This window comes from Cheilinus undulatus, linkage group 20 (assembly GCF_018320785.1).
Source record: "Cheilinus undulatus linkage group 20, ASM1832078v1, whole genome shotgun sequence".
NCBI classification, from domain to species: domain Eukaryota; kingdom Metazoa; phylum Chordata; class Actinopteri; order Labriformes; family Labridae; genus Cheilinus; species Cheilinus undulatus.
This window is the reverse complement of record NC_054884.1, coordinates 13,797,922-13,817,383: the sequence shown is the minus strand read 5'-3', so window position 1 is coordinate 13,817,383 and position 19,462 is coordinate 13,797,922. Positions and strand designations below refer to the sequence as shown.

Below are 19,462 nucleotides of genomic sequence, written 5' to 3'. Positions count from 1 at the left end.
GCACTTGAACTTTAATTTCAGGTTAACATCTACTTGTCTATACTGTACAGAAAAGAATTCTGAGGTCTCTGCCAAAATATGTTTCTGTTTGTAGTATGAACAGATTTGTTTCTGAATAAACTGTATGTGTTTTGTCATATAACAGAATGGGTATGCCCCAAGGGTCACTTCTTGGCCCTTCACTTTTTAGTCTGTTTATAAATGAGTTGTTTAAAGATTGTCCTGATGCCAGCTTCCGGAATTATGCAGATGATGTAAAGATTTATGCCCCTGCCATGCAAGTAGCATGACATGCACATATAAACACAAATATTGGTAACTGCTAAACATAGAGTCACACTGCTTTCGTACACATTCCTAACCTAACCTGAAAACCTTTGATATTCAGCATTTAGGAAAGGGCAGAGCCTTTAAAAAGAAAACTGGGAGGTTGATTGGATGAACGTTTTGTCTGTCACATCTTTACGGGCAAATCAGAGCAACAAAACACTTGATGTCGTTGCCGCTACCGAGGTGCATGTGCGCAGCTACCGAGGAATAAACTTCATAAAGAACTGCATTACATGAACCATGGCGACTGTAGACAAGTCAGTACATGACTATTTTTTATTTTTTTTTATCAAGGTTTGTTTTGGGCATTTTTGTGCCTAAGCAGGGATGAGAGCGGGGTAGAGACATGTGGTAAAGGGCCTCAGGCCGGATTCGAACCTGGGCCATCCGCATACATAGGGCTCACCTTAACCACTTGGCCTGCACCCCAACTTTTGTTGTTTTTGAAAAGAAAACAACTCACTGCTGTTCTTTGTTCTTTTAACGAAGAAATATCATCAAGTTCTGATAAAACTGGTGCTTTAGCAGCATCCACGCTATTGTCTTCCACCATAACAGCACTGGCCTCTTGTTGCTGCTTGCTTACATCACGACTCTGTCTTGCCCCAAAGTACTGCCCTTCGTTGCTGATTGGTCCTGTCACTTTCTAACCAGGCCCAAAAAGTTCAGACGGGAGCTTTGCTAGATGGATTCGCCAGTGAGAAACAGAAATGGGTGTATCCATCTCCTTTGCAAGGTTAACACATTCCTTTATTCCCACAAATTTTAATCTCAAATCATCATATCGTCAAGTTCAGAGTAGCAAGTGCAACATGATGCCTGATTTAGGCAACGGGAAAAAAAAGAAAAAAAAAACAGGTAAATTCATCACATTTCCTTATTTTTGGTTTTGTAATTGTGATGTGAGGTGTAGATTTATTGTTAGCCCTACAGACCCCTCAAGTTTTTCTTGTGCTTTTTGTAGCATGGCCTCTTTTTGTAGCAATGCATAATATACAGTGTCAGAGCATATTGTGCATTACATCACATTAATCTGCAGCACCCCTGGTAGATTTAAATTGAAAATCTAATGTGATATTCTATACAATATTTCTAGCAGCTTCCCATCCTTGATGCATCCCAATATCTTGCCTCTTTTTAAGGCAAAGCATTATTATTGTGTTTTTTATAAAACCAACATGAGCTTGTTTTTGCAAATAAAACCCTTAATGAGAACATTGTATTTTGAAGTTAGGGAGTTGGGAGAACAGGATCATCTAAAACAAAGGATGTTTATTTCATTCTTTCAATCAGAGAAATGTTACAACAGAAGAGAGGCATTTTTCTTGCAGTTCATTCAGTTTTTTTTCCAAAACTGAGTATGCTTTGAAAAGAAGAGATTTATTATTTGATGCTTTTGGCACTCCAAAAGAAGTATAACCTATAGCTTCTCTTGTGGTCTTCAACTTCATTCAGAGTTCAAACTAGTTATAAAGCTTTGCAACATAGTTAAAATTGGCATCCCAAAAGAAAGTAGAAAGGGTACAATATCACAGCGTCTTTTAAAAACTGTTTAAGTCTTAAAAAGTTTTTGAATGGTTTGGATTATTGACGGTTCTCAAGCCAAACTTTTCTGTTTGGGAAAAGCAGCAGAGAGAGGCTTATGCTTCTTTAGGCACTATCATCATGGCTACACAAACAGGAAAACTTAGATTTTTATCACATTTCATCAAGCACAAAGAAAATTATTTACCCTTAAAGACTAAACAAGGAGCACTAATTTGGTATCCGAACAAAATATGGTGAGAATTTCTTTTTGAAGATTAACTTTTGTTTCATTTTTTAATCATAGGCCCTGAAGTGTTGTTTAAACAGAGAACTCGATCCATCTTAAATGAGGCCATTCTATTATAATGACCCAGTTTGTTCTGCATCAACAGAAGGCATCAAACACTCTCAAAACCAGACACAAAGTCAGCCTTCTCCCAACAAGAAAGTCTGAAGAACTAAGACGTACTTCTTTAGGTCAGACATAAAACGATGAGATGACAACTTCTGTTCCATTAGTGTCCTCGTCTGCTCCGATCTCATCAAACACTGCTGTCATTCACAGGATCCAGGTCCTTCCTTTCGTGCAGCTGCTCTTCATACAACAGGTTGTTGAATGTCAGAGGTTTTTAAACTCTAAATCTCTGAGCAACCCAAACAGAACTGGGACAGCTGCTCATAGTTTGGAAAACTGGCAACGTATGAAGATTGCCAAATTGGCTCATTAGCCAGACATGTTCAGACAACTATCAGCTAATCAGGGAGTAGTTTTCCTTGAAGATTTGTGGACAGTGATTTTTGGCCAGGCGTTACAGTATGTTGAAGTGTCATTTCAAATCTTAAAATAGCATGTGTTTTCCAAATTTGACAAAGGGTAATTAGCAGAAGTAGATAAATTACCTCAGAGAGATGTGTGTCACCAATGCTTGGACTGTTGTCTGTGCTGGAAAGTCAGCCAAGTGAATGGATTAAACTAAAACAACTGAAAGTGGGATACCAGTGTGACTAATGGACTAGTATAAAATGCTGAGAGAAATATTTCGTGACATAACTGAAAATTTGCTCGTATTCATTGTGTATTGCAGGTGACAACTTTGCTTCAAAAGTGGATTGAGGTATACAACCACCAGGCTGACAGTGCTGCTTTTATGCAGCTTTTCCCCCTCGTTATGTCATAGTTCTGTATTTAAAGAAAATGATGGGATACTTTTCAGAACTAAACCGTGCTGTATGCTGGTTTGACTAGAAGACACCCTAAAGACAACAAGTCACTAGCAAGTCACAAGACTATTACATAATTCCATTGAATGGGTATATTTCACATTCATCTGGAAAACCTCCCATACAAAGAGTTTAGAAAGGGCAGACTTTTCAAAAAATTCTCAGAAGATAATTGGACGAACATTCTGTCTGTTACATCCGTGGTGGGCCAATCAGAGCAACATGTCTAAATGAGGATGTAGATATGCCCAGCTCCAGTTGTAACCTGAGCTCTACAGGCTAATGCCTTTTCAGCTGAAAAGTGCCCTCTTTATGATTATTACATCTGGATGATGTTCATCTTGGTCAATACAGATCCTCAGTTGATGGACTATGTTTTTAAAAATGTTTGGAGTCCAAAAAGAAGACATCCTGTTGAGAATTATGTTTTCCTTCAGCCATGGCCCTAATTTCTTCCAAAGTTTCTAGATGTAAATTTGAAAAAGACCACATTGACATCTTTTCTTGGAAACAGGGTTGTACCTGTGCTCACATCATTTTTACTCTTCGTTGATTACAACAGAAATAAAATGAATGTTTAATGATAAAAAAGGATAAGGAATCGCTGAGAGATGTGTGGTGTTCTGTTTCATCCCCAACTTGCTCAGTGGATGTCCATTTTACTGATAGTACATACTTTTAAGTCCAATTATCAGACCATGCTGTGAAGTGTCTTTTTCTGTATCTTTTTAAAACATCAACATGTCTAGACGTGTCTGTCAGTGATTCTGAAATATTACCAGCAAGACATTTAGAACATCTAACAAAGCTTCGGCTGTCAGTCTCCTCTTAATGGCTGCTCAAAATGTCACACTTTTCATGTTTGCCATGTAGCCTCAACTGAACGGAAGCTCAAATACTGACAAAAGATCTCTGACTAAGAGAGCAGTCGCCACAAAACAAACCAAAAAACTGTCCATACCCGCTAACTCTGATATCTGTCAGAGCATCTCTGAGACTGACTGGGACGTTAAAAGGAGGAAGACAACTTGTGCTGTAGCTCTGACAGTTGGTGGTCTGTAACCCAGAGAAACACATTATATGATGTCATATTACTTTAAAGAGGCATTTATGCGCCTTTAAGAGATAGCTTAGTGGAGTTCTTATCAATACTCTGTCTTCTCTCTTCACTAGACAGGGGTCCGCGGGGCCACTTTTTGGAGGTGTAGACCAGAGAAACAAGGCTGAGTATGGCTATGAACAGAGTTTAAGGGGAGAAAAGACAAAACTGAAGTCATGTCAATAAATCTGTTTCTACCTGGATAGAAATAATCTACAATATCAATTAACTTCATCTATATGTCCCTTAAAATGGTTTTATATACTCATGAACTGACTGTTTTAATTGTATCTGATTTTCAGGACTGCTGCTCAACTTCAGATCATTTCACATCATATATTTTCCCCTTGTAGACTTTAAGTGTTTTCAGAGTGGATATTCTCATAGATAGCAAACAATGCTGGCAGGGCCTTTTTGACATTTTTGGCTTACGTCAGTAACAGAAGGTCTGCCATGACTTTTAAAGCATCTTCAAACACAGGGAGTGGTGCTGCTGCTGGAAATGGACACATGCTCTGAGGCATTTATTATAAAAGTGCACCCATTACACAGTAGACTTTCTAATAGCAGTAATTATGGAGATGCCGTGTCTTATTTTGGATATACCAGGGTACTGTTTTACCAAGCTGCTGTCCAGCCTAATCAGCTGTTTATTTCCATTTACGTTACAGTCATCGATGGCAAAAATGCCATTGTTGGGATCAGCAATGTGGTAAGCAAAGACTTGGCCCACTTGATGTACTTGAAGGAGCCTGAGCTGTAGATTTGGAGGCTAATCTTGAACAATGGGCTATAAATCCCAGTAGCCCTTGCAGCACTTCACACCGAGGTGTGATAAAGACACATTCTCCCATCTTGTTGGAGAAAACAGCGAGAAAAAGCACAGGGGTGATGTAGCATGGGTAATAAAAGCCCTTCTTACAATTAGGGATAAGTATCAAAATCCATTACCAACATGGTACCACTACTAACACATCTGATACTGTCTAGACTAAATTACAACACAGATATTGATACAGATTTTGATACCCTGCCACCCCAAATGAACGGCAAGACATACTTTTTGGAATATGTGTGTTTTGTTTTGGAAATGTGTTGAGTAACACCAGTTTCCTATTCTCATCCCATGTTCAACTAGCATCTTATAGAGATATTTTTGTGTAAATTTACGATACCCAGACAACTTTTATTCTCTCTGACTTTTTAGCCACTGGCGCCTTGTAAAAAGTAGCAATTTAGCACCAGTATCAGAAAAAACAGAAACAATACACAACGCTAAAGACAAACTCCCCCATTGTTTTGCATTTTCAGCAGCCTTGCACTGCAGCTACCTTCCAGTGTAACTACTGATCTGTGTTGTTTTATGGTTTTTATCTGACCACAATCACAAGAGCATAAAACTGTGATAGAAACTCTGAGATGTTGAGGTTGACATTTTCTTCAAAAGAGGGTGATAGATACTCAACCCTTTTACTGTTTTGTGCATGTTTTGTTTATGTCTACCTCTAATGAAGCTAGTCACAGCCATCCAAGATGTTTATCTGTTAACTGATTTCCACTTTGTGACCAGCTCTATATTTAAAGATCCTAAGACAGTGCACACATACACCATCTCTGAAATTGTTTAGGACTAGAAAATTTGATTTCAGTTTGAGCTTGACATCACACTTTCTGACCCTTACAGTTGGTCTATGGCAACAAAGACAGCTGAGCCTGTGAAGGAACATGGAAGATAGCATGGTGTTGAAAAAAAGGGGCCATTTGATTCAAAGAGATGATGAAAATACATTGTAGCCTAAAACTGGTATTTCTGGGTGGGACTTCTTTGAAGAAAGCTGCCTTGTATTATCCAGGCAGGTTTTTGGTTTGGTGACCTGAGAATCTCATCTAAGGTTCTGTTGGCTTCTTCAGCCCTAGACCAGCAGGCTTTGGGCTGGTTTGTAGCTGAGTGCTAAGCAGTTGAGATGATGGTCAGCACCTCCAAGTCAGAGGCCATGGTTCTCTGCCAGAAACGGTCGATTGGGCCCTCCTGGTTGGGAGTAAGTCTCTGCCCCAAGGAAATGTGTTCAAGTAACTACACAAGTGAGGGTAAAATGGACCATGAGATGACAGGTGGATTGGTGCAGTACCTTCAGTACTGCTGACATTTTACCAGAACATTGTGGTGAGGAGGGAGCTGAGCTGGAAGGCAAAACTCAATTTACCGGTCGATCTTTGTTCCAACCCTCACCAATGGTCATAAGCTTTGTGGTGGTTCAGGCATCTGATTAGTATGCCTCCTTGTTGCCCCTCTGTGGAGGTCTTCTGAGTGTGTCCAACAGGGAGAGGTCCCCGGGGTAGACCCATAACTTTTCGGAGGGAGGGATTTTGTGTCTCATCTGGCCTGGGAGCACATTGAAATCCCTTAGGAAGAGCAGGAAAATGGGAAGGATATCTGAGCTGCCACCCTGACCCGACCTTGGATAAGTAGATGGATGGATTGAAATTCTAGATTGATTTAGATTTTTTAAGGTTTGAGGTTTTTAGGGTCTGAAATAATTGACCTAGCTGGTCAAAGTTTTACATATCCTGTGAAATATCTCAGCAGTTGTTTAGGCATGGATATCATAGCTGACATTTTAGTGTCTTTGAGAAGACATTTATATGGTAGCAGTGGCTTCTACACCTAAAAGAAACAGAAAAGATGTATCCTGACTTTTGTCCTCACTTCCCCCCACTAGTTGCTTGCAGCAGGCATAAATGTCAAATAGTGACTTTGGGAATTGTCACATGCAGCCTTTTTTGTCGTCTGAGTGGTGTCGGGGTTCCAGTTGTTGTTTGAACATTGACAGCTCTGTTGATAGAGTACTCTGGGCTTCTCTCAATTCATCTTTCTTGCACCAAGAGATGTTTTGGCATGTCAGGATCAAGTACTTCAGTCCATTCAATCCACACTAGCTTCTTGACTTTTTGTGTCTTTTGAGTAATAACTACCATGATCACCTTTGGGGTTACATGTGTTTAAGGGACATGTAGTTCAACTTTTCAGCTCAGCCCTGACATTCTTGCTTTTTGTTTACTGTATTTTTTTCGCTCTCCTAGAAGGGGGAGCCTTGTCTCGGTACATTGGTCGATTTCATGATCAATTTTTGTTTTTTTTATTTACAGGAATCAAGTCGGTTTTCTTCTGGTTGACTTTTCAAAATTGAATTCTCGAAAGCCTCTCTTCTCTCTCCTTTGTCTCTCTGTGTTCCCTGTTTTCTACTGTGAAAATGGAACCCAGCACTCGCCTTTTTTTCTCCCTCTCTTTCTTGTAATAGGCTCATCTCTCCTTCTCCCTCTGCTCCCTCTATCTTTCGTGAGTCTGAATAAAGCAGGTAATGGTCCATGGAAATGGTGCCAGCACAGTCATGCCTATAGACAGACTCTTTCCCTCTTATGTGCTATGTAAGTGAAAATACACATTTACAAGGATGAGAGGAAGTCTTTTTTTCACTCATCTCCTTTAGTTATGGTACGGGACTGTAGGGAGCTCAAATTCAAATGCACAGGCTTTCAAAGAAGCTTTATTTTTCAAAGCTTTTTATTTTAAGTTTTTCTTTCTCTTTTTTATGCTTGATAATAAAGTTGTAATTTCATACTCTTTAAAAGGGCCTATATGCTCATTTTGCAGAATAATTCAGCTTGCGCTTTATCGATGCAGAATTCCAGTGTTTTGAGGAATTCTTTGTAAAGCTAAACCAAGAAAATGCTACAGTAGAAGCTTGTGATGATAATTGTGTTTCCTACTTGTCCACAGGTGTACATCCGGATCCTGGACAATGAGTGGAACGTGTACAGACGTTATACAGAGTTCAGGGAGCTTCACAACCACCTGAGAGTCCACTTCCCACAGGTGGACACATTCAACTTCCCGCCCAAGAAAGCCATAGGAAACAAGGTGAGTTAACATGGCCTGTTTTCTTACCTGTTGCCCTTTTATTGACTTTTCACTCTTTTCAACTTAATTATGGCATACAAGAGTCAATCAGTCTTTATTTGTATAGCGTTGATTCATGACCAGTATTATTCTAATACACTTTAAATAGAGGGCAAGTCTAGACTATACTCCTTGTTATATTATTTGTGAAGACCCGACATTAATTCACCATGAGCTCAGCGCCAAGCAACATTCAGCATTGTTACAGTGGCAAGGGAAAACATCCTTGTACGAGGAATAAACCTAAAGCAGAATTACACTCATAGTTAACAGAAATCTGTAGAAGCTGTGTTGGGCTTCTGAAGGATAGAGCATAAAAAGAGAAGAAGGAGATGAAGAAAAAAGAGGCAAGGGAGATGTAGACGAAGAAAAAGGGGAGATGCAGAAGTGAAAAGAGAGAGATGCAGACAGAGATGAAGGAGATAAAGAAAAAATACAAGAAGGCATCCAGGAAAAGAATAGAGGGAGATGCAGGAAGAGAGGCAAAGCAGATGACAAAAAGAGAAGAGGGAAATGTAGAAGGAGGTAAGAGGAAGATGCATTGGACAGAAGCATAAAGGAAGCATTAAAAAAAGGAGGGAGATGCAGAAAGAGAAGAGGAAGAAACCGAAAGCTTGAAGAAGGGGATGCACAGAAAAAGGAATGGAAACTGCAAAAAGAAAGAAAGGGGAAATGAAGAAAAATGGAATTAGGAGATGCAAAAAGAGGGAAGAGGGACATGCAGACTAAAGAGAATTGCTCAAAGAGAGAAGATGCAGAAGAGAAGCAGAACAAAGAAAAGAGGGAGATGCAGAAAGACTATAGAAGGAGATGTGGAAACAAGAAGAGATACATAAAGAGAGAAGCGGAAAGAGGGAGGAGCAGAAAGAGCGTTAAAAAAAAGCTGAGTAACAACATTGAAAAGATAAAAGTATGACTTTATATATAATGCCAGATGTTTATCTTTCAACTTGCCTTTCTTTTATGAAAACAAAGGAGTAGGGGGAGGTAGAGCAACAGCCCAGTTCAAAGCAAAGTCAGCCCATCAACGGCATCTCACCCGGACTTTACTTCCCTTATCCTCTTTCTGAGCTCTCCCATCAGGCTTTTCTCTAGAGTTTCCTTTTCTTCTCCTTTTTCTGCTGTCTTCTTTTTCATATGCAATTTCCCAGGAATGGGGCCATCTGGGCCAGTGTGATATGGTAGGTAGTATCAGCATAGTCAGTACCTGAAGCTTGGATGTACAGTTCCTGGATCTGCTGAATGTGGCAATGCTTTTTTGGGTTATTATGGCCTTGTGGGTAGGTGAGATACAGGAGGTCTGCAGTGGTATGGTGGCTTTTGGATGCTGGAGCTCACTGTCCAGCCTCCCCTACTGTATGGGGACTTAGTGGACAACACACCAGTGGAAGGAGTTTTCCTAATGACAACTCCAGTGTTGTCCTTAGTTGATCCACATAGTTGGGTCTGTGAGGGCCATGTGGTAGAAGAATGTTGAGCATGGCTGGGAGTATTAGTCTCCTCACTGAGCACTTATCTTTTTATTAAGGTGCAGGTATCTTGTGTTTCAATCAAATAAACTTGACTATCTCATCCTAGCCCACGCTCTCTACCCCCATGGAAAGCTTGTCCCACAGTGCTACCAAGTTAGTGGACTTCCAGAAGTAAAATCACGGCTTATTTACCACACCTGGAGAACACAGTCACACCAATGCATTGAGGCAAAACTTCAAACACTCCAGTCCAGAGAAAAGTTAGTCACTCTGGCAGTCTAATTAAGTGAGTGTGACATGACCATTTGGTGAATTTGTGCTTCCAACAATTGTGTCTTGAAAATGTGGGCTGAGTGTAACTTAGGAATACTTTCCATACAGTGATGATTAACTCTAGGTATTTCAGACGCTTGTACATAGATGCACAAACATGCACATAAATGCACTCACATTTTTTTCTTCCCATTTACCGGACTTGCATCTCAGCATTCAGCTGTGAAAGTTCGCTTTCTTTGAAGGTAGAGAGGCAGACCAAAGCTTTGGCTGTGGTGGCTTCAAATCCTACCGACCGGAGAATTGGGGTCAGAACCAAATTATCTCCCAAAGGTTAGAGGGGGGCAGGGGAAAAGAGGATGAAAAGGAGAGGTAGAGGAGGAGAAAATATTAGAGTTCCCCTAATAACTGAAAGAACAAGCTGCCATTGGAGTGAGTTTGCTTTGTTGTGTATGAAGAAAGAAAACATCGTAAGAGGAGGCCTCTATCTTTTGGTGTTTAACCCGATCTGCCTAATTTGATCTACAGGGCTTGTAATTTTACAAGCCAATATAAATTTTCAGTGGCTGACATAAATATTATGACTGGAGAAAGATGTGTTGAGTCAGTATCTTTTATGGGCTGTTAAATGAGTGCATTCACTGCAGCTCTCCCTTGTGCATCGTGAGCAACCAGTGGTTGTTCAAACAGAGCTAGACAGCCATGACTTTCCAAAGAATATCTGTTAGGGTTTGTCTTTCGTTTGATGGGAAACCAGTGCAAATATTGTGACATTTGGATTTGAAGGTGGGTTATTTATTCTTTACTGTTTGTTAAAGGGGTATCAGCCAAGTCTCTCTCCTGGTATATAAGTAAGCTTATATAAATCTACAAATGGATGAACAGGCATCATCTCTACCAACTTGAAGAGGGGCATTGTTGTCCCAGTCTAGAAAGAAAATTAGTGATGTATGAGAGTCTAAAAACTAAGAGAATAAGATACTCCTCTCAGTACCAGGCAAGGTCTTTGCACTGGTACTGCTGAACAGGACCATTGATCTGCTGCTCCAACACCAGTGGCCTGAACAGTCAGGCCACAGGACAGTTTTTTTTTTCTAACAATTACAGATATGTTGTAGCTTACAGCTGAAAAACATTTTATTCACTTTCAGTGAGTTAAGGAAAATTCTACCCAGTCAGTCACTTTGGATTCTGAGGCCAGTTTAGCTGCAGACTTGTGGAGTGTGACCGCCTTCTGTGTTTGAAGAAGACAGCTGGGCAGTGAATGCAGGATGAACAGGAAACTTTATGAAGGATTCCTTGAACTGATGGACAATCAGAGAACAGTTGACGACAGGCAGAAACAAATGAAAAGATCTCATCGGCCTCCCTTTTGTTTTGACTGCGGTTAGAGCGTGCCACTCTGGCATGACGCACAAACTCTCCTCTCAGCTCAGACTGACTGAATAATGCTGAAAGATGGCCGGAGAATAAACAGTGGCAAACAATGGCAATTATGTTTTATATTGATTTTAAGTCAAAATATATATATTTTTGCATTTCTAATTTCTGTTGGAGTGAAGTATTTTTGGTATTTTACTTTTCAGCTCATTTTAAATCAAGACTGCTCCTTACATAACCTGAAGAAGAAGGTTTTGTTGCTGCCAACACACCAAATACAGAGCCAGAAACAAATATCAGCTGGATTGAAATAACAGGGAAACTCAGCACAGCAGGTCTGCTGATTACTAAGAAAACCACACAGAAACACACCATGAACACCTAAGAATGTTTAAAATACACATGCTGCAGAGACTCACTTGTGAGGTATAAAGTCAGCAATGCACTCCTCTCTTACAGACACGAGTTTTACATACGTACACTTTACTGCTGCACAGCTTCCACAGGCAGAGAAATCCTGTTTTAAATGAGCACACATATTAAACATGCACGCACATACTTCAGTCCAATCTGTTGCTCATCAAATCTTTAAGCTACAAAGCCGTCCACCTGCTCCATCATTTCATTTCAGTCTGGCTCAAAAGACCTGCAGCTCTCTTTTCTTTGTTGGTGAGTTTCTCCAAACTTCTGTTGCTTGTACAGGCTAGTTAGAGAAGTATGAAGAAATGATTAAATTTAATTAATTTTACAGCTTGGAGGACTTAATAATACCCACTAGCTTTAGGGCTATGGAGGAGTCTCCTCAAATGAAAATATAGTTTGATGAAATTGGTGAAGCTGTACCATGCATGGCTGATGTTCAATTAATTTTCAAACGTTGATCATGACATGGTTAGTGCTACATCACCTTCAGGAAAAGTTCTGCCTTGATGTGAGTCACAGTTTATGAGAAGACTAGACCTCTGTGTTGAATTAGTCATTTTCCAGCAGATAATCTTAATAAGGAAGCAGAAAGAAAATACTCTAGAAAATTGAGCTGTTCACCTCATCAAAGTAACACTTATATGTTTTTCCCCACTACTGGACAAACATTCCCATTTGTTATTACCTCTCCTCTCACCTCTCCTGCAGAGCAAATCCATCCCTCCCTAGTCTATCAGAGGAGTTCCACTGCCTGCACTGCAGGTCTATTTTCAGCGACGGCCGCTGCTAAACCACGTCAATTCCCATCAATCAGAAAGCACCAAACAGGAAGTCACAAATCTTAGAATATCCGGTTCTTTCAAAATACAACACAATGAACGGACTCCTAATTGTAAATCATCACTATATCAAAATGACGGCTAATCCTGCAGCAAGAGCAAAAGGTCACCAAGAGGTCAGTGGGTCACAGAGCTACAACAGCACCATTGATGAGGAAAAGTTAACTTTTGAGGACATTTAGCCAAAGAATTTTACATAAAACCACAGCAAACAAGCAAACATTAACCTTTTAACTTTCTAATATACTCACCCAATGGCAGAAGCAATAACATCATGGACTTTTTTTACTTTAATTTTTGATTCAAAAACCTAAAAACCTGCACATTTTGCATATTTATTATCTTGAAAGAAAGTTAAACTGAGAATATATCTAGTGTTGACTTTGTGCCTTCGATCCGAACACAGCTCTGATGGACCTGATGGTTTGCCATAGCAGCCCTGGGTCTCCATATTCCTGCAGCACCCTCCACATTGCCCCCCCGATGGGACATGGTTATAAGCCTTCTCCAAATCCACAAAGTACATGTGGACTGGATGTGCAAACTCCCATAACCCCTCAAAGAGTCCTGCAAGGTTAAAGAGCTGGTCCACTGTCCCACAGCCAGGACGTAATCTGCATTGTTCCTCTGTATCTGAGAAGGCACCAAAAATGTGTATATTGATATTTGACCAATATACTGTATAGTGACAGATAAGAGGCATTAAATGTGCCAGAAATCATCAAACGTGGGCGTCTAGAACAATTTTGTTTTTTGTCCAATACATTTTACTTTTCTTGAGCATTTGATCAAATCGGAAAATTCATGCCCCGTCCAGTCTACCAAGAAATCTCATGCCCTTCATTTTTGACCGTTTTTGGAAATTGAGTATTAATTTTTCTCAGTTCAGGCCTTTAAATTCTTAAATTGGATTTTTAAAAGCATGTAGAAACCCAGCCTTCAATTAAACTAGTACGCTCTTTAGGCTGGACACATTTATGAACTTTCTCCGAGATGATGATGAAGTGCTGGCAAAGAGGGACACCAAATTGGAATCTCGCTTATAGGGCACCAAGGTGGCTAGCACCAGCACTGGACTCCCTGTGTGTGATCAGGGTTTGCACAAAACAGGAGCCCACAACAATTCTCTACAGGGTTATAATGGTAAATAATGTGCAAAGTTCTGCACGAGCTGCACATGCTTTCAAAGAGACAGTATCCTACCAGTCAACATGTACATGATTCCAGTTTCTGTAGTCTTTGAAAGACATGCATTTGTGAAATTCATGACAGACAAGAATAAAGGCCTTTGTCATTTCTATCTTGATTGTTAGCTGGTTTGAACATTTAGACTATGACAAAAAAACAGTGTTTGCTGTCAAGCATCTTATGTAGCCCACCTTTTTCTGTTTTTGTTTCTTTGTTTGTGTGTTTTGTTTGATTTTGTCACATTCATCTCTCTCTTTATCAGTCTCTCTGCCATTTTCCTGCATTCATCTATTACATAATGACACTCTTGCTACAGTTCTGCACACTAAACCTGACTTTGACATGAACATACTGTATATTCATCACATGCTACAGAGCCACTCACTATTACATGCAGGGAATGATGGGGAATGTGAGGAATGAAAGAGACCTTCAAAAGCCTTTAACAGCACCGTGAATATCTGCTCTGGAAGGGATGAAACCCATGAACTGTCAGTGGCGATCAGGTAGCTGAAGAAATGTTCACACACCAACCCTTTACTAACTGCGTTACATGCCAAGACTTAGTGATCTTCTCATATGCACACTTTCTAAAATGATTGACAACTCAAAGAGAAACACAGCTGTAGCTGTCAAAGAGTGTCTGCAAGCAGTGGATTAAAGTCATGACAAATCTTACAGAGAAACATCATGCACATACCTAGAACATGTTACAGCTTACCTGCATAAATACTCACACTTTAAGCAAGATTATGTACCAACTCTAGCATGACATATCAGGCTGCTTTCATGCTTGTGTCATGTCAGTGAAGGGTTTGTTAATCTGCGTTGCTCTCTTGACGTCAAGACCCAACAACTGAGAAACTTGTCCAGAGGATGAATCACCCTGTGTACAAAGTGTTCATTGGATGAGGAATTACTTCCAACTGATGATTTGGTTAACTTGTGCTGAAGAACTGCTCTAAGGCCATGGATAGGGGATGTTTTGGTTGGAGGATTAAAGCTCCTCTTGAGCATTGTTGATGCAGTTAGGAAGAGCAATCACAACAGAGGATGATTACAGGAGACTGGATGTCCAAAAAAAAGAAAGAACATCTCTGCTAGCTTGCTCTTTTTGACCAAAGCTTGCTCTGAGATTTGACCAGGAGTCTTCTTTGGTGCTGGAAAACAATTAATTTTGCCCTGATAGGAGGGGCATGATGGGAATTGAAGGGAACAGAACAAAGACCACTGACTAGACATGGAAGTAGTGGAGGTGGAAGTTGGGAAGTCGTAGGCAGAATTGTCCAGGTTGGGAAAGAACCACGGATCACCACTGGTTACGACAGCACTGATTTACCCAGAGTGGGCAGCAGAGGACGTACCTATAACAGAACCAAATGTAGGCTTACTGTTATGCTCTCACCAATAAAGTGCTATTTATTTTTTTCCCCAAATTTATTTTTGGACTCTTATGCTTTTGTTTTTTAGCCCAAATTCCAAAAATGTTGGGGCACTGTGTAAAATGGAAAAAAAAAACCAGAAAGCAATGATTTGAAAATCTCATTAAATCATATTTATTCACAATAAAACATTAACAACTTATCAGATGTTGAAACTGAGACATTTTACCAGTCCTTAAAAAGTTTGGCTCATTTTAAATTTAATGGCAACAACACATCACAAAAAAGTGGCAACACGGCCATGTTACTATTGTGTAGCATCCCCTTTTTTTTGACCAACAGTCTGTAAACATCTGGGAAGTGAAGAGACTGCTGCCAGTGTTTTGTGAGAGCAATGTTGTCCCATTCTTGTTTGATGTAGTATTTGATTAACAGTCCTGGGTCTTCTTTGCCAGATTTTTTATTTTATGATGCGCCAAATGTTTTCTATTGGCGAAAGGTCTGGACTGCAGGCAGGCCCAGAGTCATCTACTGTGAAGTCATGCTGCTGTGATGGATGCAACATGTGGTTTGGCATTGTCTTGCTTAATATGCAAGGCCTTCCCCGAAAGAGATGTCATCTGGATGGGAGCATATGTTGCTATAAAACCTCTGTATGCTTTTCAGCATTGATAGATTTGTAAGGTGTCCACGCTATAGACATTAATGCAACCCCATACCATCAGAGATGCAGGCTTTAGGACTGTGCGCTGATAGCAAGCTGGATGGTCCCTCTAGTCTTTGGTCTGTAGGACACAACACCTACAGTTTCCATAAAGGATTTCACATTTTGATTCATCTGACAACAGAGCAATTTTCCATTTTGCCTCAGTCCATTTTAAATGAGGTTTAGCCCAGAGAAGACATTGCCATTTGTGGATCACGTTCACACATGGCTTCTTCTTTGCATGATAAATCTTAAACTTGCATTGTGAATGGCAAGGCAAACTGTGTTGACAGACAATGATTTCTAGAGCCCAATGACTGTGTCTTGCCTTTGTTTGCCCATATTTTCCTTGCTATTTCATAGTTTACATTGATGCCTTATTTAAGCTTGGAATCAGATATTTTTCATAATTTGCCAAGGAAGTGTTGTTGTTTTTTTTTAATATAACTGGATCTTTTCTCTAGAGACGAGACTGAGCTGTAGGTGGAAGTTGACAAGCCGCCATACTCTGAGAGACTTGCATTCAACACTAATGTATGTGAAGGGTTTCAATGTGAAAAGCTTTTGCCAAATAATGAGTCCAAGGGAACCTTAGGGACTCATTATTGCTTTCAAAATAAACCTAATGTCATCCAGTAATGGATTTAAGCAGCAAAACTTTTCAATTTAGTCCAATTGAGCAGATAACTGTGCAGCTTTCAACTAAAGTTGGCCTTTTTCCAATGCAACATAAATTCCCTGATCTGTTGATCCCTTCAGTACTCACAGTGGAATTAGAAATGTTGGACACTTCATCAGTTAGTCTTTCTCTTTAAGCAGAGAACTTTTAATTCAAAGTTCTCTTTTTGTGTCAAACTTTGACAGACACAGGGTCATGTAAAGTTTCCTCAGTTAAAAAGAGCCGAGAAGGATACAGAGCTTTCAGGATCCATGTTAACAAGATTTCACCTTGAACTGTGGCACACAATGAGAGGAATGATTTTAAAATGTCATTGCATTGCAAAAGAGACAATTCATTATTACACTTGTAAGAAATCCAACTTCAGGATGAATAATGCTCAGTCAGGTTTGAAATTGTGTGGTTGATAGTTGAAAGAGGTTTACCTCGTTTATTCTTATTGATTGAGAGCTCATCTGGAATAAACCGGCTCTTTGAAAAGGGAATTATAATTACTTTGGAACCAGGAACACATTACAGCATCCTTTTGACTTTTTTTTAATAAAGTTTAGTTTCAGTCAGATGACCTAGTGCAGTGGTTCTCCACTGGTCCAGCCTCAGGACCCACCAATATTTTTGCCCAACCCAAATGTCAATAAAATATCAACAATGCAGGTTTAGTAAATAAAAGTGTTGCACTTAAGATCCTGGAGGAACAGAATTTATGTTAGGAAAAAGATACAGGATAAAACTGAGGTATTTTACACCCCCTTTCTCCATGATAACGTGTAAATTTTAGCCAAATTTCCAGAGATCTTGAGAAATTACTTCATTATCTTGGTAAAAGCAACTTTCTGTTGCAAGAAAATGAGGTAAATTAGTCTAAATATTAATAAAACATTTACATTTACACATTATCACAATAAAACAAAGTAAAATAAAGGGTATGCATGCATGTTCTTTGACACCATATTTTTTCAGGTACATTTGCGACCCACTAACTTTGGGGTCCCGACCCACCAGTCTAGAACCACTGGTCTAGTGGTTAAGATGCACCGGATGGCTCAGGTTCGAGTCCAGCCTGCAGCCTCTTTTCTATATGTCTCACCCCCACTCTCTCATCCTTATTTCTGACTCTGTCCATTGTCCACCTCCCTAAGATAAAGGCATAAAAAGACAAAAAAATATGTCTTTAGTAAAACAGCTGGAGGAGCATTTTTCAACAATTTAGGTTAATTGGCAACAGGTCAGCAAAATGACTGGGCGTAAAAAGAGCATTTTAGAGATGCAGAATCTCTCTGAAGTAAAGACGGTCTGTGGAAAACAGCGTCTAAAAGTTGTAAAACAATTTCAAAAAAAAGTTTCTTTAGTGTGAAATTGCAAAACCTTTGAATATCCCACCATCTATAGTATATAATATCTAAAGACTCAGATAATCTGGCAAAATCTTTGTGCCCAAAGGGGAAGGTGGAAGGTCAGTATTGGATTTTCATGATCTTCAGGCCCTCAGGCAGCACTGCACTAAAAACAGGCGTGATTCTGTACTAGAACTTATTGCATGGGCTGAGGAACACCAGGCCAGATAAGATCATAATTCTGAAACGCCACCATCTTCTCTGGGACAAAAATCATTTAAAATGGACTGAGACAAAATGGAAAACTGTTCTGTGGTCAGATGGCTCAAAATTTAAGTTCTTTTTAGTAACCACAGATGCTGTGTCCTGGAAGCTTAAGACTAGAGGGACCATCCAGCTTTTTTTTCAGCGTACAGTCCTAAAGCCTGCATGATATGGGGTTGCATTAATGTCTATGGCATGGGCAGCTTACAAATCTGGAAAGGCACCTTGATGCTGAGAAGTATATGGAGGTTTTAGAGCAATATATGCTCCCATACGGGTGTGTATTTTAGGGAAGACCTTGCAAATTTCAGCAAGACAATGCTAAACAAGTGGTTCCTCTTAATTGTCATTGTTGTAAATTAGACAAATAAAATGATCTATCATTGTATTGCACACAGTCGTGTGCAATACAATGATAGTTGTGTTGTCAATGCTGCTTTTTATGATTAATCTGAATGTATGTCTTGACTGGTGGCTGCAAAACAAATTGCCCTTCACAAGGATAATAAAGTGAACCTTGAACCTTGAACCTTGATGTCGTGATCTGAAGGGGGGGACTCAGGATGAAAATCCACACAATAGTCTTAAAGTGGGTGCCAAGCTTTAGTAAACAGAGAAATAAGTTGCTATGAGCATCCTTATTAAAACCTCTGCTGACTGCGCTGCTTTAAGACATAAAACTGTCCTATATAATTAGTAAATACGGTCATAATAATGATATAAATAAGTTAAAGGGGAGTCTGTTTTGGATGAATTTCAGTTAGCCACTGGCAGAGTTTTGATCCCTGACAGTGGGGGCCATGACCTCAGTGTTATCAGGACATTGACTCATGTGCATCTCTGGTCATGGTTAATGAGCTAATGAGCCTTTCCCTCTGCATCTCTGAGTGCTTTAGGCAAGACTCTCCAGCTGTGTATTCTAACAGTAAAGATGAAGTTACACACACTGTGACAGCCACTAACCAGATGATTTGCCAGGGGTCCAGCCGGGCACAAAGGCTAAACGCTCCCAAGTCGTGCTTGTCAAAGCCCTCCTGATGCTAATCCTGAGACAGAGCAGAGCAGAATGATTACATCAAAGTCTTGCTAATGTAAGACCTCAGAGTCCAGCTGTTGGGTTGTCTTACTGAGTGCACTTCATCCTGGTTTTATGGCTGATGTCCAGTGGGGCTGCACTCATCTTAAAATATGAATCACTATTTTTCTCCCTGAGAATTGAGATCATGATTCATACCTTATTTTTCCCCAGTCACTCTTTTCTCGTTCCCATGAAATCTGTGACTCTATCATGTAAACTGTGGGCTACCACTACCTGCATGTGGACATCTACCTCTGCCAACCCTATGCATGCTTACAATAGCAACAGTGACTGACAGGAGAGCGTCAT

General features: G+C 39.9%; 1 protein-coding gene across 4 annotated transcripts in view; it reads left to right on the top strand.

Annotated features, from left to right (window-relative positions):
* Positions 1–19,462, top strand: part of snx29 (sorting nexin 29) — a 257,459-nt gene that overhangs the window by 195,602 nt on the left and 42,395 nt on the right. For 3 of the 4 annotated variants that reach the window (XR_005993473.1, XM_041815460.1, XM_041815459.1), the window contains exon 19: positions 7,956–8,096. Coding sequence is in view for 3 of the 4 variants with exons in the window: in XM_041815460.1 (XP_041671394.1) it covers positions 7,956–8,096 (141 nt within the window). In the remaining variant the exon portion in view is untranslated. Of the gene's footprint in view, positions 1–7,955; positions 8,097–11,031; positions 11,152–19,462 lie in introns of those variants that run through there. The other variant, XM_041815461.1, reaches the window with a different exon arrangement.